Source organism: Berghia stephanieae, chromosome 10 (assembly GCF_034508935.2).
Source record: "Berghia stephanieae isolate SIO BIC M18660-M18661 chromosome 10, UCSD_Bste_1.3, whole genome shotgun sequence".
In the NCBI taxonomy this organism is placed as follows: domain Eukaryota; kingdom Metazoa; phylum Mollusca; class Gastropoda; order Nudibranchia; family Aeolidiidae; genus Berghia; species Berghia stephanieae.
In genome coordinates, this window is record NC_088369.1 from 4,299,560 (window position 1) to 4,324,422 (window position 24,863).

The 24,863-nt window shown below is 37.8% G+C and overlaps 1 protein-coding gene and 1 pseudogene across 1 annotated transcript in view; both read right to left on the reverse strand.

Annotated features, from left to right (window-relative positions):
- The window catches only part of LOC144955983 (uncharacterized), a 70,450-nt gene that overhangs the window by 34,076 nt on the left and 11,511 nt on the right, over window positions 1-24,863 (reverse strand). The window contains exons 5-13 of the mRNA XM_078886246.1: window positions 24,557-24,863; window positions 22,509-22,690; window positions 19,094-19,247; window positions 16,470-16,778; window positions 12,116-12,280; window positions 10,978-11,298; window positions 8,636-8,959; window positions 5,956-6,114; window positions 2,394-2,705 (exon numbers count right to left, since the gene is read on the reverse strand). The exon at window positions 24,557-24,863 is cut by the window's right edge and continues 347 nt beyond it. Of these exons, the coding sequence (XP_078742372.1) occupies window positions 2,394-2,705; window positions 5,956-6,114; window positions 8,636-8,959; window positions 10,978-11,298; window positions 12,116-12,280; window positions 16,470-16,778; window positions 19,094-19,247; window positions 22,509-22,690; window positions 24,557-24,863 (2,233 nt within the window). The remainder of the gene's footprint in view (window positions 1-2,393; window positions 2,706-5,955; window positions 6,115-8,635; window positions 8,960-10,977; window positions 11,299-12,115; window positions 12,281-16,469; window positions 16,779-19,093; window positions 19,248-22,508; window positions 22,691-24,556) is intronic.
- On the reverse strand, window positions 7,172-7,349 carry LOC144956206 (U2 spliceosomal RNA; annotated as a pseudogene).

Genomic DNA, 24,863 nt, shown 5'->3' on the forward strand with positions numbered 1-24,863 from the left:
TGATAAACGTCAGAGAAACATTTGACAAGTTCTTCCTACAAATAGTAAGCTCAGAAGACACCAGCAAAGCATCATCTTTCAACTAAGAACACAACACATACCGCTCAACAACCATTTAATAAGCAAAATTACAAAAGACACATCCCCTTTCTGCCCCTTATGTCAACATCCCAAATGAAAGAGCAACACACCACTTGCTTGAATGTCAACCTCTTGAAGATCTGAGATGCACATTCCCCCCACCAAATCCAAGCATCAGTAACACGCTTTATAGTCACCTGGAACAACTATAAAAGACGTCTAACTTCTACGTCATTGCACAAGACCGAAGGGCTAGAACTCAGGTGGTCGGTGGTTCGGATAAGTAAGTAAGTAAGTACAAATAATGAGTAATTGGATCTTTCAAGGGTGTAGACTACCCCAAAGATTTTTCCAAGATCCCATTATTTACAGGAAGTGCCTGTCCAATATTGCTCAGATTGGTTTTTAAGTCTGTCTGGTTTTTAAGTGATTTTCTTTTTTTAGTTGTTGTTGCTATCGCCTAAATAAGGGTTTAATTGTAAATAGTGAATAATGCCTAAACATCCACGTCATTCGTGCTCTGCGGCGCTTTACAAAATAAAAAATGTTTAAAAACAACAAAATTAAAAATCACGACACTACATAATAATGAATACAGAAACAAAATCAAAGCAACATCTATTTCATGAAAAATAAGCCTCACGGAACAACTCAGTCTTCAGACATTTCCTGAAAGATGATAAATTTTCACAGGACTTTGTCCGAGGACTAAGTGCGTTCCATAAGCGTGGAGCTATGGATGAAAAGGCATTTTTACCGAAAGTGGATTTTGAGATGGTAACCTTTATAAGTTGGGACTGAGATGATCTTAAATTTCGATTGGCTTCATATTTTAAAATCATTTCCTGCAAATATTCAGGTGCCCATCCATCCAGACATCTAAAAACATAGCACAATATCTTCAATTCTATCCTATACTTCACAGGAAGAAACCAAAAAAACTTCAGAGACCCCCCGAAACATCCCATGTTTGGTATTTTGTTACTTTATAAAGCTGTTATATTCATTTTTGCTCATTGCTTTTAACAGTCCACAGCTTCTAGTTCAAGCAGCCTTGTATCACTTTGAATCGGCATGTTACGTTTTATACCAAGTGGAATTGCAATCTTTTTAGGGTTGCGTGTTTTTAAACCACAAGTAGGAGCTACTCCAATTGGAGCGATCTATATTCATGTTTTCGTCCAACCGAGTCATTGATCACATGATTTGTTGCTGTCCAAAGATTAGATATTTCTTAATAATTGTAAACACGCTGCATTTTCTATGAAAGTTGTAAACATACCAATGTGTCAAGCTGAACAAAATGACCAATCGATATGTTTGATAATTCGAAAACTGTGAACACTGTTCACTATGTGAGTCGCCTTGAGCACCTTTTGCAATGTGACCAATGGCCTCGAGCATATGGAAAGGTAATATAGATCATCCCCATTGATGATTCTTCTGTGACTTCTTGATGCTATGCCTGTCAAGCTATTGACACGGATGCCTTTTTCTTCAATCAATATAAAGTGTACACACTTTTGAAAATTACATCAGTTATCGTATATTTTATCAAAACTAGTCGAATAAACATTTAAGTTGTTTTATATTTGACTCGAAAATTAAAAATAAAGTATATTTTGGGCCTGAAATCAACCGATGATCGTGAACCGAAAACCCCATAGCCACCTGAAGTGTTAGACTATCATTCGGAGTAAACAGCCCACAGATCTGATCATTCAACACGATGATTGAAAAAAAATGCATCGTGTCTCGTTAGGATGTAAAGCTTTTATCATTGTGTCAAAATATTGTGAGAAATAGATACTCACTAAGTAGCCTGACCTATTTGTGTGTTTGACATGTACTAAGGGCATCTTGTGTCTTTTCATACAGTCAAGGGGACGAAACGGGGTAAATGGTAGGAGATGTATTCTGATTGGTTGATACTAAGTAACGGGCGTACCATCAATACACTTCCACAGTCATGTCGTCACTTCCCTCGTAATGACGCATGGTAACTTAGTAACTGGCTCTAAACTATCGGAACAATGGCGGACACCCTTTTGAAATATTACTCCGACGAGCATAAAAGCGTATCCAGAGGAAAAAAACCCATTATAAATCTGATCATGTTTTGATTTTTACACATTCTGATCACAAGACATATAAAAAGTTCTAGACAGTATGAAGAATAAAAAGTACCGATTTTCTTTGTTTAGAACCACGATGGCCGCTGTTGCTGGGCGACGTGACATCAGACTATTGCATACAATTAAACCCCGTTTTGTAGAAGTGAATCACAAAATATGTTTAAGACTGACTCTTACCTTCAATCGTGACAGGTCCAGAAGAACTTTGCCCACTGTCATGTACACATTCGTAAACGCCACGGTCTTCACACAAGGAAATCGGCAGGGACGCTACGACCACTCGTTGCCCATTTTCCTCCAGCAAGACAGTCTGAGACACCCGAGGCAACGGGCTAAATCCGATACCATCGCTTAGGTAGCTGCTGATCAACTGTCTGGAGTCTCCAACAACTTTGTTTAGACCAATCACGACGAAGCTACCCTCAGACACAGCGCATTTGATGTCCAGTTGCTTCCCATCTATGGCAGTGGTGTTGATGAAGGATACAGCTGGAATGAAGATTAAAGTTTAAACGCAAGATTCAAGTTATAATGAATGCACTCAAAAATATACCTAGATATAGATAGTTCGAAGATGACGTCACTCAGGCCTTTGTTATTGTTTTTGCCATCCGCGTTTGTGAGTTGTTCTCACTAAACTGTAATAACCAGACTATAAAAGTTCATGGCTACACAGAGTTTGTGTGTTGGTCCGTTATAGATAGTATGCAGATGACGTCACTCAGGCCTTTGTTATTGTTTTTGCCATCCGCGTTTGTGAGTTGTTCTCACTAAACTGTATTAACCAGACTATAAAAGTTCATGGTTACACAGAGTTTGTGTGTTGGTCCGTTATACTTCCGGATGGCAATGTTGTGAATTCCTTGGCCAAGCGCATTCTATCTATACTTCCGGATGGCAATGTTGTGAACTCCTTGGCCAAGCGCATTCTATTTATACTTCCGGATGGCAATGTTGTGAACTCCTTGGCCAAGCGCATTCTATCTATATTGTTAAGTTGTAATTACAACAACGGAGAATCCCGCCCTATGTGACTCTTTATTCACATTATCTAACCGCACGTAAGTTTAAAATAGGTGCCTGATGTCTCTGTCGGAAATATAATGTGACCCATCGTTTCAAAACGGTATTATGTCGGAATGAACCAGACGTTAAAAAGTCAAATTAAAATTAAACCGGTCAAAATTAGAATTTTTGCTCTTCAGCACTCTAAAGTATGATATTCATTCTCCTCTTTAAAACATGCAAACTCAACTCAAGTCTTATATTTCTGGCTATAAATTCAATATTCAACATCTTAACCAACCCGACTTAATACCGTTTTGAGGCGAGGGGTCACAAATGTATTATAGCTTAACACAGGCCTGTGTCCTTCATGTTAAGTGTTGCTGTTGGCTAGGGATTTTTTTTTTTTGTAAACCGCGCTGGGCATGTTTAGTGGATATTGCGCTAACAGAGGCTCAAGTTTATACATCCATCCAAATAGTATGTGGTCTCGTGTCTGATTGGAAAGTTTTTTCTACAACAGAGAGGACTTACAACATTTATCTGTCGTCAATCTGGTATTTAGTAGTAATGTATTTCTGTCTTTATATTGTTTACTTTTGTTGTTGGCTGAAGCAATGTTTTGAGCCCGAAACGTTCCGTGTTGGGTATTTTTTAAAATGTCTTGAAGCTGTTATATTCATTTCTGTTTATTACTTTTTACAGTCCACAGGTTCTAGCAGCTTGGTATCACTTAGACTCATGTCTGTTGTAGCTTTCCCTCGATTTTAAATAAAAGGTTATTACTTTTTACAGTCCACGGGTTCTAGCAGCTTGGTATCCCTTAGACTCATGTCTGTTGTAGCTTTCCCTCGATTTTAAATAAAAGGTTATTACTTTTACAGTCCACGGGTTCTAGCAGCCTGGTGTCCCTTAGACTCATGTCTGTTGTAGCTTTCCCTCGATTTTAAATAAAAGGTTATTACTTTTTACAGTCCACGGGTTCTGGCAGCTTGGTATCCCTTAGACTCATGTCTGTTGTAGCTTTCCCTCGATTTTAAATAAAAGGTTATTACTTTTTACAGTCCACGGGTTCTAGCAGCTTGGTATCCCTTAGACTCATGTCTGTTGTAGCTTTCCCTCGATTTTAAATAAAAGGTTATTACTTTTTACAGTCCACGGGTTCTAGCAGCCTGGTATCCCTTAGACTCATGTCTGTTGTAGCTTTCCCTCGATTTTAAATAAAAGGTTATTACTTTTTACAGTCCACGGGTTCTAGCAGCCTGGTATCCCTTAGACTCATGTCTGTTGTAGCTTTCCCTCGATTTTAAATAAAAGGTTATTACTTTTTACAGTCCACGGGTTCTAGCAGCCTGGTATCCCTTAGACTCATGTCTGTTGTAGCTTTCCCTCGATTTTAAATAAAAGGTTATTACTTTTTACAGTCCACGGGTTCTAGCAGCCTGGTATCCCTTAGACTCATGTCTGTTGTAGCTTTCCCTCGATTTTAAATAAAAGGTTATTACTTTTTACAGTCCACGGGTTCTAGCAGCCTGGTATCACTTAGACTCATGTCTGTTGTAGCTTTCCCTCGATTTTAAATAAAAGGTTATTACTTTTTACAGTCCACGGGTTCTAGCAGCCTGGTATCCCTTAGACTCATGTCTGTTGTAGCTTTCCCTCGATTTTAAATAAAAGGTTATTACTTTTTACAGTCCACGGGTTCTAGCAGCCTGGTATCCCTTAGACTCATGTCTGTTGTAGCTTTCCCTCGATTTTAAATAAAAGGTTATTACTTTTTACAGTCCACGGTTCTAGCAGCCTGGTATCCCTTAGACTCATGTCTGTTGTAGCTTTCCCTCGATTTTAAATAAAAGGTTATTACTTTTTACAGTCCACGGGTTCTAGCAGCCTGGTATCACTTAGACTCATGTCTGTTGTAGCTTTCCCTCGATTTTAAATAAAAGGTTATTACTTTTTACAGTCCACGGGTTCTAGCAGCTTGGTATCACTTAGACTCATGTCTGTTGTAGCTTTCCCTCGATTTTAAATAAAAGGTTATTACTTTTTACAGTCCACGGGTTCTAGCAGCCTGGTATCACTTAGACTCATGTCTGTTGTAGCTTTCCCTCGATTTTAAATAAAAGGTTATTACTTTTTACAGTCCACAGGTTCTAGCAGCTTGGTATCACTTAGACTCATGTCTGTTGTAGCTTTCCCTCGATTTTAAATAAAAGGTTATTTAATTTTACATTAGAGAAATTGACGTACTGCAGCGTCTTTCTCCACCGAATCGTACAACGCGTTTTGGGCATGTTTGGTGGATATTGTGCTAAACAGACAAAAAAAGTTGATCTTTTATATAGAGCAATATCCGCTAAACGTGCTCAAAGCGCTTTACAAAGGGTCTCTGACCAACAGCAACACAACATATGGAAAGGTTGTTTGGAGATAATACAATTTTTTTTCCGACAGAGACAACGCTGTTAACGGCCGGGTGCTCATTTTACACATGAGTACTGTGAGATAATGTGAGTAAAGAGCCTTTTCCAAGGACTCAACTATGCACCGAGCGAGGCTCGAACCCAGGACCTTCCGATCCGAAGGCGAGTGTCAAACCACTAGACCACATAGCCGCAAATAGAGGTTCAAGTTTATACATCCATCCAAATAGCCGGTGGTCTCGTGTCTGTCGTACCTTCCTTCGATTTCAAATAAAAGAGTATTAAATTTTACAAAAGAACAATTGACTTACTAGCGGCATCTTTTTCCACGCAATTGTACAGCTCCGAATTCCATATCTGCTGTAATTCACATTTCCTAACAACCGGTGAAGAACCGCAGACAATGTAACTGTGAGGGTCATAGGGATGGGCTGCTCTAACTCCATCGGCCACGCCTTGACATGTTGTTGCTATTCAAAAAAAAAACCAAACCAAAACCAAAACAAAACAAATAAAAACAAAACGAAACGATCTTTTAACTTGTAATAAGCCGATACAAAACCGAAGCAAATTAAAATGTTTTTTATTTATAAACGTAATTATATATATATATAATATATATATATATATATATATATATATATATATATATATATATATATATATATATATATATATATTTTTTTTTTTTTTTTTTTTTTTTTTCTTTTTTTTTTTTAAATCTATTTATTTATTTATAATTTATGTTTTTATATTTTTTTTATCCATCTATTTATTTTATGCCAATTTTAGCGAATATCCATTGTTCTCAATAACACACAGTGACATGTTAAATGAATGAAATTCCCTCTATTCATCCCACAGGGGAAATTTGTCTCTAGGGTCTATTCCAAAGGAAGATTGGAATAGCCCAGGCGTCAGCCGCAGTGCAGCGCCGCAAATTGAACAAGGGCAAGGTGACTTGCTCAAGGCGACAGACACAGCGCAGCGGCAGTTGATCGAACTCGCTACCCCATTGGGATACGAAGCAAAGACCGTACCGTGAGCCACGTTCAGGAGAAAAACAAATTGTGAGCTTTTGTATAGCGCAATATCCACTAAAAATGCTCAAAGCGCTTTATTTAAAATGGGTCCCTTGCCTAACAGCAACATGCAACATGTAAGACGGGACATGACGCCTGTTAGGCGATATTACAATTTTTTCGGACAGAGACAACGCTATCAACGGCCAGGTTCTCATTTTACACATGAGTACGGTGAGAGAATGTGAGTAAAGAGCCTTTTCCAAGGACTCAACTATGCGCCTCAACTATGAAAAGGCACTGGTATAAAGTAAAGATCTGAAAAGTGTGTTTAAATTAGTTGCGGACAAAGATAATAGATAGATACCAGAAGAAAAAAACACGAAAATAAAACCCATCACTAATAATCAGATTTTTTAAATTTATTTATTATTTTTAAACATTATTCCTGTCCGAAAAAAAATAAATTCTAATACTGCCTAGCATTTATTTTTCTCTTCTTTTTCTGTTTTGAGCCATTCCCGGAAGTACTGCAATACCAGGCGACCCGTGGCGAGAGCAGAGCAAGCCCTGGGCATCCCGCCTATGTCCAAAAATCAGTTTAATATCGAAGTGGCCAAATTGACCCCGTACCAGATATTAAGCTGATAAGAACAGATACTACACTAGCATTTAACAGGCGTCATGTCTTCTCGTCCATCATGGTAAGAGTTGCCCTGACTACGAACCCCTTGTAAAGCCCTTTGAGTACGTTTAGTGGATATTGCTCTTTATAAAATGCTCGTGTATTTCTTAAGGTTTAACAAAAGAAAAAAGAACACTAAACTCGTTGTCCTCAAATATTTATCTATCTAATATTGTTTTGAAGCGCTTCGTCTTAAAAAAATTTAGATTAATCAGTATTTCCCATTGACGTGTAATTATTACGCAGGTCTGATAATAGAAAGCGTTTTGGGCCCATTGATATAATGGAAATATTAAAATCAAGAAATTAAGGAGCAGGCACAGGTGTAAGATAAAGAACTCAACAAGAGTGTATGAAAGGTGCCAGACAAAACAAGAAAGAAAAATACAAAAAACAAAAACAAAAAACAAACAAACAAACAAAAAAACATCCCAAAAACTCAGTCGACCTCGACTGGGGATCGAACCTCAAACCTTCTGATTACCGGTCAGACATGATAACATTACTGGAAGCAAATCAGATCGGTAATCAGAAGGTCTGATGTTCGATCCCCAGTCGATGTCGACTGATTTTTTTTGGGATGGTTTTTTTGTTGTCTATTTTTCTTTCTTGCTTTGTATGGCACCGTTCCATACACACTTGTTCAGTTCTTTATCTTGTAGTGAAACTACTTTAAAACCAACGCATTTTAAATTGAGGCCCATAAACGTATTCGGTTATCAGGATCTGCATATTGACATAATATGTTCCGCTATGTGGTCTAGTGGTATGACAATCGCTTTCGGATCGGAAGGTCCTGGGTTTGAGCCTCACTCGCGTATTATTGAGCCCTTGGAAAAGGCTCTTTATTCACTTTCTCTTCCGTACTAGTGTAAAATGAGTACCTGGCCGTTAACAGCGTTGTCTATGTCCGAAAAAATTGTAATATCGCCTAACAGGCGTCATGTACCGTCCTACATGTTAAGCTTTTTCTATTGGCCAGGGACCCATTGTAAAGCGCTTTGAGCACGTTTAGTGAATATTGCGCTATATAGATGCTCTATCTGTTTTTGTCATTTTTTTATATATAGATAGTATGCGCTTGGCTAAGAAGCTCATAACATTGTCATCCGGAAGTATAACGGACCAACACACAAAACTGTGTGTATGCATGAACGTTTATAGTCGGGTTAATACAGTTCACTGAGCATTACTCATAAACGCGCATGGTAAAAAAAAAATAACAAAGACCTGAGTGACATCATCTTCGAACTATCTATATGTGCACATCAGTTCATTTCCTACCTGGTATAACAAGCAATACGTCTTGCTGTGAAAAACTAGTCGGAGTTATAGTTTGGCATCGAACAGTAGTTCCATTCCACGCCATGAAGACAGGAACAACAAACTGGACACTCAGGCGCGTCTTGCAGGAGTCGGAAGACACAACAGTATCTATTGACGAGTAATCGCTGGGAGAAATCTCTCGGAATTGCCCAGTGACGTCATCTAGTGACATCAGTTGGATTTTTCCTCCACCAGCCTCTATCACACCTTCACACGTGATTTGGGTAACTTGGGATTCGAAAATGTCCTTTTCTGTTTTCATGGTAACCTCCCTTGGTTTTACTGCCGAATGAAAAGAGATTGGGAAAATACGATTCAATAGTCTGATGTCATGCTGCCGGCAACGGCGGCCATCTTGGTTCTAAACAAAGAAAATCATTACTTTTTATTTTTCATGCTGGAAAAACCCCTCTGCAGAGGTCACATAAATAAATAATAATGTGAAATTGAATGTAAGCTTCAACCTAATTACAAAAACAGATCAAATGAACGTTTCGGGTTTTTATAACAAAACAGGATGAATGAAACACCACATATGAATGAGATAATGTGGTAGTGGCGTAGTAAAGATGAATATTCATCGGTCATTTGATCTGTTTTTGTAATTAAATTGAAGCTTACATTCAATTTCACATTATTATTTATTTCTTCGAGCTTTGAGCAGCAACATTTACATTATCCAGTATTCTTCTAGATACATAAGCTAAGTGTTGGTGAACTTCTTTTCAATTCAGATTTTTAAAAATCCATTAATTTTGTTTTCATTTCGCAATACAAACGATATACTGTACAGTAAATAAAATCGTATTTTGAAAATCTTTTTACATCTACTAAATGCGGGTGGTTGGATGGGAGCATCACCCTTGAATCATACCTATGATGTTCGCATGGGTGTACGATCCGATAGTGATGTCGTTTCTTCTTCTCTTTACTGCCTATCCTGCTTCTTTGGTTTGTGATTGTATTTTTGACAGGGGATATTTTTTTTTCTGTAAATCTTCTGCCTGTTTGCTCTTGGTTATTTATAATTTAGCTTATGATATCTTTAGGTTATGATTTTGATTTACATTTGTACTATTTTTGTTAGATTGCTTGTTTTTTTTGTTTCAGCGGTCTCTCATATAACCTCAATTGTGTTGGAAGAGACCTAAAGCAATAAACAGACATCTACTAAATGCTTCTTGCGTACCTGTCATGAATATGTTGTGTCGCAAGTGTGTTTATGTGGTACGTGTGGATGTGGATGAGTGTGTGTGTGTGTGTGTGTGTGTGTGTGTGTGTGTGTGGTATTGGGGTGTTTGAGACAGTTGATGGTGGGAGAGAGTAGCTGTTAGTGTGTGTTTTTCTCTTTCGATATGACAATTTTATTTGTTAATTGACCAGAGCCTCCAACCAGGGGGATAGGTTGCGCAATATAAATGTGCATTATTATTATTATTATTATTATTATTATTATTATTATTATTATTATTATTATTATTATTATTATTATTATTATTATTATTTATTTATTATTATTATTATTAATACGCATATCAAAATTCAAACATTTTGAATTAAATGAAAGATGAACTTATGTAAAGATTGAGTCATTGAAAGCACATTTATCAACTTGTTTTGTTAAACCTCACCTTACCACCTACAGCAAAATCGTCAAATTTGTTACGACACAATATACATTTTTCTTATTCAGATTTATTTTGTACATCACAAACTTTGAAGAATGATCGTTATTTAATTAATAAGAACATAAACTTGTTTTGTAGAGAGCTTGTTTGGGTTTAAAAAATCAATTTTTCTGCTGGGTAAGTCTGTCCTTTTGGGAAAATACTGAAAATGATCAGTAAGGAGAGGGTTAAATCCATCAAATCAAATGAAATGAAATGTTTATTTCAGGTCATTGGCCAATAGTCATAACATGTCTCTGATCAAATTATTCTAACAATTATCCTAATACAGGGATAACATTCTTTTTGTAATCGTTTGTAGCAATGATACTCTGAAAATTTTGTACCATCGGGAAGAATGGGGAGGAGGGGGAGGAGGGGGAGGAGAAGGAGGAGGAGGAGGAGGAGGAGGAGGAGGAGGAAGAGGAGGAGGAGGAGGAAGAGGAGGAGGAGGAAGAGGAGGAGGGGAAGAAGAAGAAGAAGAAGAAGAAGAAGAAGAAGAAGAAGAAGAAGAAGAAGAAGAAGAAGAAGAAGAAGAAGAAGCAGAAGGTCCGGAGGAGGAGGAGGAGGAGGAAGAGGAGGAGTAGGAGGAGGGGCAAGCGGTAATAAGAGGAAAAGAAAACAGGAACTTACTTGTCATGTTAACAGTACCCGTGGAAAACTCCCCGTTATCATGTTCACAGGAATACAATCCTTCATCGTCACATGACCCGTTTTTGACCAATGAAATTAACCTTCTTGTATTGCCAGCCAATGACCTTTGGAGTTCAATATCTCGTGAAACTTTGAGTTCATTTGTACCATCTACTTTGAATATGGCGATGGTCTCTTTTGCTTGAAGATTGCTTTTTGAGGTCTTGTAGAGTGTGACTGTGCTGTAACTTCCTCCGGATAAGGTGCATTCAAGTAACAGATCGCCATCCTCCTGGAACACACTCGGGATAAAAGCGACCTCTGCCAGAAATAGATGTTAAAATTGTTTATGAAAGTTGTAAACATACACATGTGTTAAGCTGAACAAAATGACCAATCGTGATGTTAGATATTTCAAAAGCTGTGAATACTGTTCACTATGTAGGTCACTTTGAGCACATTTTCAATGTGACCAATGACCTCGAGCACTCGGAAAGGGAATATAGATCATGCCCATTAATCCATAGCCATCGGTAATTTATAGCCTGACACTAGAACCCACTAGGACTTAGAGTTTGACGTCATTTTCTAGGTTTTTGCACCGCCTAGTGAGTTGTCGTTAGTAGAGCTCAAGGAAACAAGTGATTCCATTGGTTGAACTATTGAATACAACTCACGATTAGTTTTCTTTTGTGGCCACAGACTTGTCTTTTGACGTCATTTTTTGGTCATGTCAGGCTATAGATAGAACTAAGTTGACGTCATACTCGGCTAGACCGTTTTCGCGTGTCATGTGATCAGAGTGTATACAAGTCAAAACATGATCAGATTTATAATGCTTTTCTCATTTGAACACACTTTTATGATCGTTGGAGAAATATTTCATAATATTTCATCCGCCATTGTTACGATAGTTTAGAACCAGTTGCTAAGTTAATATGCGTCATTACGAGGGAAGTGGCGTCACGACTTTTGAAGGCTATATATTACTCATAAACGTGGATGGCAAAAAAGATTAACAAAGACCCGAATGACATCAATTTCATTCTATCTATAAGCTGTTATAACCATATTCTTTCAATGAATATAACCAACCAACTATAGATAGTATACATTTCGTGTCATTATTAATACTTACCAGCGGCGCTAGGATCAACACATCTGGATTCTGGAGGGCTAAAGGTCAAACCATCTTGACACTCCAGAACTGTAATGACAGGGTCAAGGCCACACTCGATGTACATGCTGGGTTCATAGGGATGTCTCACCAAGGCACCCTGGGATACACCGTTGCAAAGTGATTCTACAAGGAACGTGTATTCAACAAAAGTTAAAGGTCATTGACGAATGATCAGGAAGGAATGGAACCATAATCATAAAATGATATGCGCAAAAATAAATATTAATGAATGCTAACTAAAATAATAAAGAAGATTTATATACCTATATAAACATTTGGAATATAATTAAGTTTGTTTGATTTGTTTGAATGAAGCACGAAGTAAAAAAGATGATAACATCTCGTAATTTGAAGAATATAAACATGAACATTTTTAAACAAGACCTTGACCATAACGTTAAAAATAAACATGATGCGAATGGTCTCCACGAGTCAATTGTTGGTACGGTGGACAAGCATGCTCCCTTAACAACTAGAGCAGTAAAAGTGAGACGTCAAGCACCCTGGTATAATACCGAAATAAAATTGAATGGATTAGCCAGGAGGCGGGCAGAAAGAAAATGGCTCAAGTCCAGAGATGCTGTCGATAAGAAGCGATACATCGCGGCTAGAAATGATGCAACAGCCGTCAATTTCAGGGCCAAAAAGAAATTCTATGAAGAAAGCCTCAAAAACGTGGGACGTTTGAGACAATTCTTTGCCTTGACCAAGGAACTGCTGGGACAACAGACGCAACCAGCTCTCCCATCTTTAATCGATCGTGCAGATCTACCAACTCGCTTTGGTCAATATTTTAAAGAAAAAACGGATACCATCAGGAAAGAACTCTCGTCTGAATCGATCCATACAACATTTGACACGTTTCATGGTGATTCATTAACACATTTTTCAAAGATTACTGAAGCTGACTTATGTGATTGCATTATGTCGTCTCCAACTAAAAGTTGTGATTTAGACCCCTTAAATACTGCCATTTAAAAAAAAAATGCATTGATGTAATTTTAACACCATTTACATGTATTGTTAATAATTCGTTGCAGTCAGGTGCTGTACCAGACATTTACAAAGTTGCTCATGTCAAACCCCTTTTGAAAAAACCTGATCTCGATAAAGAGAACTTAAAAAACTATCGCCCTGTCTCTAATCTTCCTTTTCTCTCTAAGATCTTAGAAAAGCTTGTTTTGAAACAATTACTGTCTCATCTTAAAAATAATTGTCTTGAAGAAAAATTTCAGTCTGCTTATAGGCAACATCATTCGACGGAAACCGCACTTGTTAGGGTTGTTAATGATCTCCTCTCTGTTATAGACAATGGTTCATGTTCTTTGCTGAATTTGCTTGACCTATCGTCTGCTTTTGATACTATTGATCACAATCTTCTTCTCAAACGTCTTGAAATTACTTATGGCTTGTCTGGTGCAGCGCTTGATTGGTTTAGGTCATATTTGTTTAATCGTAAACAGATTATTGCGGTGGATGAATATAGATCGGAGGAAATCTTTCTTGATTGTGGGGTTCCCCAGGGTTCAGTACTTGGACCCGTTCTTTTTGTTTTGTACGTTGGCCCTCTGTCTAAAATCATCAGAAGTTTTGGTCTGTCTTACCATCAATACGCTGATGATACGCAATTGTACTGCGTTTCCAATACGAGAAATTTACAAGAAGTATCAGCCAATAGTAAAAATTGTATCCAAAGTGTTAAGAAATGGATGAATGAGAACAGACTGAAACTGAATGATGATAAGACGGAGGTGCTGTATGTGGGGAACAGGAAGTGGAAAAGTGAAACAGATTTGAAGTTAGGGGAAGCCTCTATAGAAATTGTTGACAAAGTGAAAAACCTTGGCACATTCTTAGACTCTGGACTGTCGATGGAGCATCAGGTTAATAATTTGGTTAGATCTCTCTTTTTCCAACTAAAAAAGATTGCTTCCATTAGACGGTTCATATCTGAGGAGGTGACCAAGCACCTGGTTGTGTCCCTCGTACTATCGAAATTGGATTATTGTAATGCTCTGTTGTTTGGCGTCTCGCAATACAATCTGAAACGTCTTCAGATTGTCCAAAACAGCGCTGCCAGACTAGTATTCATGAAGCGTAGGTGCGACTCTGCCGGACCTCTACTTCATGACCTGCATTGGCTGCCTGTTGGGAAAAGAATTAAATTCAAAGCTTGTGTTTTAGTGTATCGTTGTCTTGAAGGTACTGCCCCTTCCTACCTTTCAGAACTAATTGAAAGATATTCAAAACCCCGCCCCTTACGTTCGGCCAGTGATTCCACAAAACTAGTTGTCCCTCGAATTCGGAAAAATGCTGGAATGAGATCCTTTTCTCATTTCGGACCCTCTATTTGGAACGCCTTACCGCAGAGCATTCGTGAAAAAGAATCTTTGTCTATTTTTAAACGTTCGCTTAAAACATATTTGTTTCGATTTTAGTAGATGGTATGAGAAGCAAGATAGGTTTGGTTTGTGTTGTGTGTTGTGTTGTGTGTGTGTGTGTATGTGTGTGTGTGTGTGTGTGTGCTTGTGTGTGTGAATGAGTATGTTTCAGCCAAAGTAATTTGTAATTTAAGCGCTTAGAGTCTGGTGTCTCGGAGTTATAGCGCTATATAAGTTTTCAGCATTATTATTATTATTATTATTATTATTATTATTATTTCTACAACGTTGTTATCGAGCGTTGCTCTCATCAGGAAGTGAAAGGAGAAAGGAAGAGGAAGTTGGTAGAGAGAGAAACGTTCCAAGAGAGAGAGAGAGAGAGAGAGAAAGAGAAAGAAAGAAAGAAAGAGAAGAAGATATATATATATATATATATATATATATATATATATATATATATATATATATAGAGAGAGAGAGAGAGAGAGAGAGAGAGAGAGAGAGAGGAGAGAAAGAGAGATAGAGAGAGGGAGTGAGAAAGAGAAAGAAATAAAGAAAGAGAGAGATAGATAGATATATAGATAGATAGATAGATAGATAGATAGATAGAGAGAGAGGTAGAGAGAGAGAGAGAGAGAGAGAGAGAGAGAGAGAGAGAGAGAGAGAGAGAGAGAGAGAGAGAGAGAGAGAGAAGATAATTGCCTTGGGAAATCAGACCTGCATATACGGAGAAGTCGGCTATTGTCGTCTTGTCTGTCCATAAATGCAATAAAAATTATTCCTTAATCCTCCCCTCACCTCGCTCTCTATCTTCCTCTCCATTTTCCTTCGCCTTCTCTCCGTCAATTTTGCTTCCGCCCCTCTCTCCCCTCCCCCTTGCTCTCCCTCTCTCTCTCTCTCTCTCCCCTCCCCCCTCTTTCTCTCCCCCCCCCTCTCTCTCTCTGGGAACGTTTCTTTCTCTACCAACTTCCTCTTCCTTTCACTTACTATCTTTCTCTCTCTCTCTCTCTCTCTCTCTCTCTCTCTCTTTCTTTCTCTCTCTCTCATTCTCTCTCTTTCTTTCTCTCTCTCTCTCTCTCTCTCTCTCTCTCTCTCTCTCGGAACGTTTCTTTCTCTACCAACTTCCTCTTCCTTTCACTTACTATCTTTCTCTCTCTCTCTCTCTCCCTCTCTCTCTCTCTCTTTCTTTCTCTCTCTCTCTCTCATTCTCTCTCTTTCTTTCTCTCTCTCTCTCTCTCTCTCTCTCTCTCTCTCTCCCTTTCTCGTTGAACTTTTCTTTTTCTACCATCTTCCTCTACCTTTCTCTCCCTTTCTCGTTCTCTCTCTCTCTCTCTCTCTCTCTCTCTCTCTCTCTCTCTCTCTCTATATATATATATATATATATATATATATATATATATATATCTATCTATCTATCTATCTGTCTCTCTTTCTCTCTCTATCTATCTATCTCTCTCTCTCTTTCTCTCTCTCTCTCTCTCTCTCCCTCCCTCTCTCTCTCTTTCTCTCTGTGTCTCTCTCACTCTATCGTGTGACTCATCAATTATGCATCAAACTTTGATTACCACTCCCCCCCCCCCCCCCCCCTTCCCTTTCTCAGGAGGAATAGAACCAATATAATATATGGGACAACTATCTTAAAGCATTATTGTTAAATAAATAAATAAAATAAAATTCCCTTTATTCATCCCATAGGGGAAATGTGTCTCTAGGGTCCATTCTAAGGGAAGACTGGAATAACGCAGGCGTCAGCCGCAGTGCAGCGCCGCAAATTGAGTTAGGGCGAGATGACTTGCTCAAGGCCACACAGCACAGCGGCGGGTGATCGAACTCGATACCTTTTGGGTACGAAGCAATTACCGTGTCGCTGAGCCACGCTGACCCCTATAATTTTATACCATAGAATATTCATCTTTTTATTTTGGATATACCTGGAATCATAAGAACACGTTTAATGTCGGATTGTCCTGAAGGATCGTCTGTTTCACACTGCAAAGACGTTCCATTCTCAGAAAACTCCATCTTCAAGTCAAAGGTCACGTTTTGGATGACGTAACAGCTCTCCACCGTGACGTTCGTGGTTGTTTCCTTTAGAACGGACGGGGCAGAGATGGCAGTTCCACCAGAAGTTAGTTTGATTCCATCAGAACTAGAAGACAAAATTCCTCGACACGTCACTTGGAAAGGCACGTTTTCAATGACGTACATAGTTGATGACGTCATTGTTACATCAGCCGGAACTGAAATAAGTGATATTAACAACATTATTTTCCTTGAACATTTTATAAGATTTGCAAATATATGTGGCAATGCATGACATAATCAGTAGGAAGGTGAACATTTTAGATTTGCATTTTTTGTTATTGACTTTTATTTTTAGTTTTGTTTTTCATTTTCTGAAAGAATATGCTCCCCAGAGCATTTTAATCTTTATTTGAAGTAAATCGGGTGATTTTTCATGAAGTTATGGTCAGATGTAGGGGAAAAGTCTCCAGCAACTTTTCTCAAATTTCATACTTTTTCAACTTGACTAGCTGTAAAAAATATTTAGAAGGGAAATTAAGCTTAGATATTTCCCGAAGATGTACAAAAAGGGTTGATTTAATCACGTATGACAAGAACTCATTTACGATAAAAACTGACATTCTAACTAAACTTGGCAATATCTCAGTTCAAACCTTTTCACCATCAGACTGATTATGTCGTTCACTGTAATATATTATATGAATCAACGAAACTATCTGATAATCAGCATGGGGAAATATTAGATTTCACGAAATATTCAACAGAAAGGGGGGGGGGGGGTACAAGGAGTCCCTGGCCAACAGCAACATTTAACATTTAGTTTAGAGCCAGTTACTAAGTTACCATGCGTCATTACGAAGGAAGTGACGTTACGACTGTTGAAGCCTATTTAAACGGCGGTTTGGAGTCGAGCCAACTACCTACCCGACTGTTAAGTCACCTCTTCCTGGCCACTTGAGGCCAGGGATGCTCTACAATCAACACCACCCCCCCCCCCCCCCCCCCAAAAAAAAAGTGGTTTCAAACTCTAGTATCTAGATTTTTTTAACAATAACTTATTTGGGATTTTTTTTTACATCCGATAACTCTCTACACCATTGTTTAAATTATAATATTATAAGAAAAATAAAAATGAAAGATGTTAAATTAAATTAAGTGAAAATCTTAGTAACATTGAATCAAGATTGGGCACAATTGGGTAGAAAGTCGTGATGTCACACCTTTTTCTTTTCCGGTTCCAAAATCCTTGCGGAAGTGTGTATTTTACCAGTCCTTCGAGAACTAAACATGGATAGGTTTAATTTTGAATCATAAGGTGGCATAACAATTTTAGTAGCAGAATTTCAAGGCAGATTCTTATGATTACAAGGAATAAAAGAGAGAGGATGGATGATATTCATTGACAACGAGCACTTATTTAAGTTAGGCTAGAAAATACGATGTTATCATGCAGATAGTATTGGTTACCTAAATTCCCCTATCTATGAGTGTACCAGGATTATAAAGTCATATTAAACCAAGACTTTAAAAAAATATTTATCTATTGATTGATTGATTGATTGATTGATTTATTTATTAATTATTTATTTATTTATTTATTTTGTTTTGTATGTACTTGTTTATGAATTTTTATATACCATGAATTAATATACTCATTTTATCTAATATCGATTATGTTTTATTCCTATTTTTTTATTCAAATATATAACTAAAAGTATCTTTTTTCATGTTTTTTTTGTTTGTTTTGTTTTAAAGCCAATAACATTAAGGTCAATATCCCTATGCCTATGTTTAATGTGTATGTATATATAAGAAGAAGATAAAACTAGACTGGCAAAGTGACGACAAACATTGGATGTCTCTCATTCCTGAGGTTAATAAAAAAAATAAAGATGTCATCGGTCTGAAAACAAAAGATCAGTTGGACTAGGTATGTATCCAGTCCTCTGAAGGACTGGTTTCACACTTCCAATGATATTGGAACCAGTATTGGAACCCGAATTACTACAGCAGCTGCATTGGCTGCCAGTGGACCAGCGGATTAAATAAAAGTCTTCAACTATCGTTTTCAAATGCCTGGAGGGCTCGTCACCAGCATATCTCTCAAACCTCGTTGAAAGGTATAACCCACAGCGATCGCTTCGATCAACGATTAACCTCAAATTGAAAACACCCCACTGTCGAGTGAAGGCTGGTGAACGCGCCTTTCAGCATTCTGGTCCAAGGTTGTGGAATTTACTACCACTAGAGATACGTTCTTCGCCTTCACTAGAGGAATTCAAGCGTCAATTGAAGACATTCTTTTTCCGACAGGCTTTCTTTTGATTATGTGTATAATTAGCGTTGTTCGTGTACTGTGTTAGGGCTTAATGATTAAGTTAATATATGTTATGCGCCCAGAGCCCTCCTGATGAAGGGATGTTTGGCGCATTATAAATCTATACCATTATTATTATTTTATTATTATTATTTATTTTGACATCACACTTTGTTCCTTGTGTTACACGATGTCAGTCGTGTCATGACTTACGTTCGAGTTCGACAGGGACCTTGTGTTTCTGGTAAGGATCGTCCATGACCTCGCACTGGTACTCTAAGGAGGCGTCTAGACACGTTGTGTTGACGATGGTGGTCACGTACAGGATGTCTCCGTCACTGTTGTTGGTTACTGATGTCGTGAACAACTGTTGGATGGATGATTAGCATTATCATTATCAAAAAATAATATTTAAAAAATGAGCTTTTATATAGGGCAATATCCGCTAAACGTGCTCAAAGCGCTTTACAAGGGGTCCCTGGTCAACAGCAACATTTAACATGTAGGACGGGACACAAACCCTGTTAGGCGATATTACAATTTTTCGGACAAAGACAACGCTGTTAACGGCCAGGTACTCATTTTACATCTGAGTACGGTGAGAGAATGTGAGTAAAGAGCCTTCTCCAAGGACTCAACTATGCGCCGAGCGAGGCTCGAACCCAGGACCTTCCAATCCGAAAGAGACTGTCATACCACTAGACCACATAGCCGCACTTTCATTAGCATTATCATTATCATTATCAAAAAAACCGTTAGCATGAACGTTCAAAATAGAGCGGCGAGAGTAGCTGACCCTCTCTAAGGGCTACTAACCCACACCGGTTATCTAAGTGTCTGTTCAGATACTTAAGGATGTGCCTGGTGTGCTCTGTAGGCATAGGGCTATCCCACAACGGAGACTGACTCCGACGACCAGGCACTGCCGTCCTGTTCTCTGCCGTCTTATCTGGACATAAAGACGTCGGGCACGGACAAAATACTAAGAATAAAGAGAAGAGGTGCTAGACCTACCCGTACCAAGCTCGTTTTGTTTTTGTTTTGTTTTTAAGGGTTTTACGGCGCTTGCAACACATTAAGGTCATATCAGCGCCAGTAAAAAGGAAGAAAATGGGATAGTAAATAGTTCTAGAATTACAATTAAAGCACAAAAGAAAAGGTAAGACAAAGGGGAATTGGTTCAAATAGGGAACAGTTGTAGATTCCAAGAGCACACTGTCAAAGTACATAGTTTGAGATCACCTAAAAATCTCATCAAGACACAAGCACAGATCCCAACTAAGAGGAATACACTCAAATGTTTACCAATCCTATAATATAATATGTAAACTAAACATAATACAATGCATAACAGAGAGATGATTTACAAGGAAAAAAATATCATCTCCCAAAACTATAACTATACATTCGACTATATCCCTCCCAGCTAAGGAACTCCGGCAAGGATCAGGACAAAACGAAGTAATCTCATTCCAAGACAATGACAGGAAACAATTGAAAAGCAGGTACAGGCTCGAAAATAAACATAAAAACGCTGAGGACGTCGGGTGCTTGGTATGATGGGTAGGTCTAGCGGCTCTTCTCTCTATTCTTGGTGCCCAACGTCTTTATCCGGAAGACGGTGGAGGACGGGCAGTGCCGGATCGTCGGAGTCAGTCTCCGGTGTGGGATAGCCCTATGCCTACAGAGCACACCTGGCCCATCCTTAAGTATCTCAATAGACACTTAGATAACCACGCCTTTCGAACATAATCTAAACAATGGGTACGATCTATAGATAGTATGCGCTTGGCCAAGGAGTTCACAACATTGCCATCCGGAAGTATAACGGACAAACACACAAAACTGTGTGTATCCATGAACGTTTATAGTCTGGTTAATACAGTTCAGTGAGCATTACTCATAAACGCGGATGGCAAAAAACAATTTCAAAAACCTGAGTGACGTCATCTTCGAACTATCTATAGATAGTATGCAGATGACGTCACTCAGGCCTTTGTTATTGTTTTTGCCATCCGCGTTTGTGAGTTGTTCTCACTAAACTGTATTAACCAGACTATAAAAGTTCATGGTTACACAGAGTTTGTGTGTTGGTCCGTTATACTTCCGGATGGCAATGTTGTGAACTCCTTGGCCAAGCGCATTCAATCTATATTAACTTTCCATGTGCGCGAGGTCATTGGTCACATTGTAAAATATGCTCAAAGTGACCCACTTGGTGAAAAGTGTTCACAACTTTTTAAATATCTAACAACACGATTGGTCATTTGATTCAGCTTGACACTTGAGTATGTTTATAACATTTGCAAACAAAGCAGCGTGTTTACATTTGTTAAGAAATATCCAATCGTTGGAGAGCAACAATGCATGTGATTGATGACCTGGTTGGACGAAAACATGAATATAGATCGGTCCCATTACAGTGGTTGGTAAACATAGCAAACTACACAGGTTTTACTAAAAAAAAAAAAAATTCCCTATATTCATACCATTGGATATGTGTCTTTCGTGTCTATTCCAAGGGAAGACTGGAATCACCCAGGCGTCAGCCCAGAGCAGCGCCCCAAACTGAGCTAGGGCGAGGTGACTTGCTCAAGGCCACCAAATATCGATGGTATGTATCTAAGTAAAATACCAACTGTTCTACGGTTTAATGAATAAAACTAACACAGAAAACGATGTGTAAACTTAAACGTTTATGATATGATCCAGAAATTCGTGTGACGACCAGTCACCCTTTTGGCGGTATGAAAACAATAACAATGATCAGAGAAATATCGAATTCATTCGTTTTATTTATTGTTTATAAACAACCAACTATGTTTGTCCGAGGACATGTGAATGTGTGTGTCACAAAGTCTATGTTTTGATTGGTCAAAAATCTACCGGTGAATTGGTTGGTTTCCTGTTAAGGAGAGAGCGGAATTCACAATTTCCACAATGGTGTTCAAATGTCTTATTGGTATAGCGCCATCTTTATCTCTCTGGGCTTCATAAATTATATTCAACTTAGACCCCTTCGGACTCAAAATGAACGGCTGTTTATGTTTCCATATTATATAAACTAACTCCGGCTGAAAAATCTCACTGTCGGGGTTCTAAAAATGTGAAAGAAATTAGATAAATATATCAAAGACCCCCCCCCCCCCTCCCCACCCTGAGCTTAGTCATCTTAGGAAAATATTGAAACATTCCTGATCAGAAAGGCTTTCGAGTAAATAGTAATACTCGTTGTTTTGTGCTACCTTTTGTCTTTGTATTTGTTATAATAATAATAATAATAATAATAATAATAATAATAATAATAATAATAATAATAATAAAATAATGAAATAATAATAATATAATAATAATAATAATAATAATAATAATATAATAATAAAATATATAATAATAATATAATAAATAATAATAATAATAATAATATAATAATAATAATATAATAATAATAATAATAATAATAATAATAATAATAATAATAATAATATTAATATTAATAATAGTAATAATAATAATAATAATGTAATTTATTAATATATCACTTGTCCCATACAATATAGCTCTAGGCGCACAGTATACATGGCATGCAATGTATATACACAATTTAAAAAATATATATGCGATTTACCCCTGGAAAGAAAGGTCCGTGCTGAATTCCTCCAGACAGGAAAGCTGCGATGCCAATTTCATACCCAATGTCAAGGTCGACTCCCTTCATGATGACTGCGTTGATGGATTCGTTGTGCGTCCAACGACACGTGAAATTGGTGGGGGAGAAGATCGTTGCCTTGGTTACGTTGGTCACCATGTCTAAAATATTTTGCGAAGAAAATTTTATAGATAATGCACTTGGCTAAGAATCTCAAAACATTGCCATCCGGAAGTATAACGGACCAACACACAAAACTGTGTGTATCAATGAACGTTTATAGTCGGGTTAATACAGTTAAGTGAGCATTACTCATAAACGCGAATGGGAAAAAAACAATAACAAAGACCTTAGTGACGTCATCTTCGAACTATCTATAGATAGAACGAAGTTGACGTCATCCAGGTCTTTGTTATTGTTTTTTGCCATCCGCGTTTATGAGTAATTCCAGTGGCGTGGCGTGGTTACAGAATAAAGTGGTGCCAGAATCAGAAGAAAATGACTTAAAACATGTTATATTTGTAAATACGAAAGAAAGAAAATAAATGAAAGAAAAGACTTACTCAAATAAATAAGAGGCGGTATATACATTTTCTCAGTTTTTTAAAATTATTTTTTAAAATGATGTAATCCACTTTTTAAAAGATGGATGTGGTGCCAGGCACCAAATCAACCAATATAGCCACGCCCCTGAATAATTCTCACCAAGCTGTATTAACCAGACTATAAAAGTTCATGGTTAAACAGATTTTGTGTGTTCGTCCGTTATACTTCTGGATGGCGATGTAGTGAACTTCTTAACCAAGCGCATACTACCTATAGATAAGAAAAGTAGTAAATGTGCGTCTATGTGGTCTTGTGGTATGAGACCCGCTTTCGGATCGGAAAGTCATGGGTTCGAGCCTCGCTCGGCGAATGATTGAGTCCTTGGTGACCGTCAACAACTTAAACGATTGGAATATCGTCTAACAGGCGCCATGATCGTTCTACATGTTACGTGTTGCTGTTGGTCAGAAACCCTTTGTAAAGCGCTTTGAGCACGTTTAGTGGATATTGCGCTATGTATAAAAAATCTCAAGTTTCAAGAACTGTAAATAAATGCAAGGAGCTCTTAGGAGATGGAGTAACACGATGCCTGCCATGGACATCAAGTTAATGATATTGTATCTAAAAATAGACAATTTTCTAGATGCCTTTTTTGTTTTTTTGTTAATCTTTTCAGGAAAAGGTGTTTAAAGATTTTTGAGTTTTGGGCGACGTTTACATATAATATACAGGTCTGACACCCTAACCCACTTATGGGCCTAGTGTAACAATTGTTGTAATGGAAAACATTTTGCGTCCATTTTTGAGATCTCCATTGCAACAACGGGTCCATAAGGAATTGGGTTATCAGACCTGAAAATAAGTGCACGTCGGGTTTTTTAATATTTTTTTGGCATTTGAAAGAGAAAGAAAATCTTCAGAAATGTGGTTTTGATGGAATACGTCTTCAAAGATTACTAGCGTCATTACAACATTAAAAGCGCCCTCGCAAAATAAATAATAATAAAAAATAAAATTTGAATGAGTGAAGTGCAAAATTTCATTTTTCATCTGAAACTCCCAAACACGTTCTTATTAGCCAGTTTTCAAAACTGCTTCAAGAGTTGTAGAGCATTGGTGATGAAAATAATGGTGATGATGATGATGAGGATGATGATGATGATGATGATGATGATGGTGATGATGATGATGATGATGATGATGATGATGATGATGATGATGTGATGATATTGATAAAGATAATATTTAAGGTAATGATGGTGATATTGATGATGATGATGATGATGATGATGATGATGATGATGATGATGATGTGATGATATTGATAAAGATAATATTTAAGGTAATGATGGTGATATTGATGATGATGATGATGATGATGATGATGATGATGATGATGATGATGATGATGATGATGATGATGATGATGATGATGATGATGATGATGATGATGATGATGATGATGATGATAAAATGCTTACATATTGGTGGTGGAATAGTGGTGGTGCTTTCTGTTGTGGTTGTTGTAGGAGTCGTTGTAGTAATGGTAGTTGTGGTAGGTATTGATGTTGTTGTTGTAGTTTGAGTAGTGGTTGGAAGTGGTGTAGTGGTAGTCGTAGGTTGTGTCGTCGTTGCAGCTGTAGTAGTAGTTGTTGCTGTTGTTGTTGTTGTTGTTGTGGTGGTAGGTGATGGCGTTGTGGTCGCTACAGACGTCGTAGTTGAAGGTGTGGTTGTAGTTGGTAAAGGTGTGGTGGTGGTGGGTGTCTCTGTTGTAGTAGTTGTAGTAGT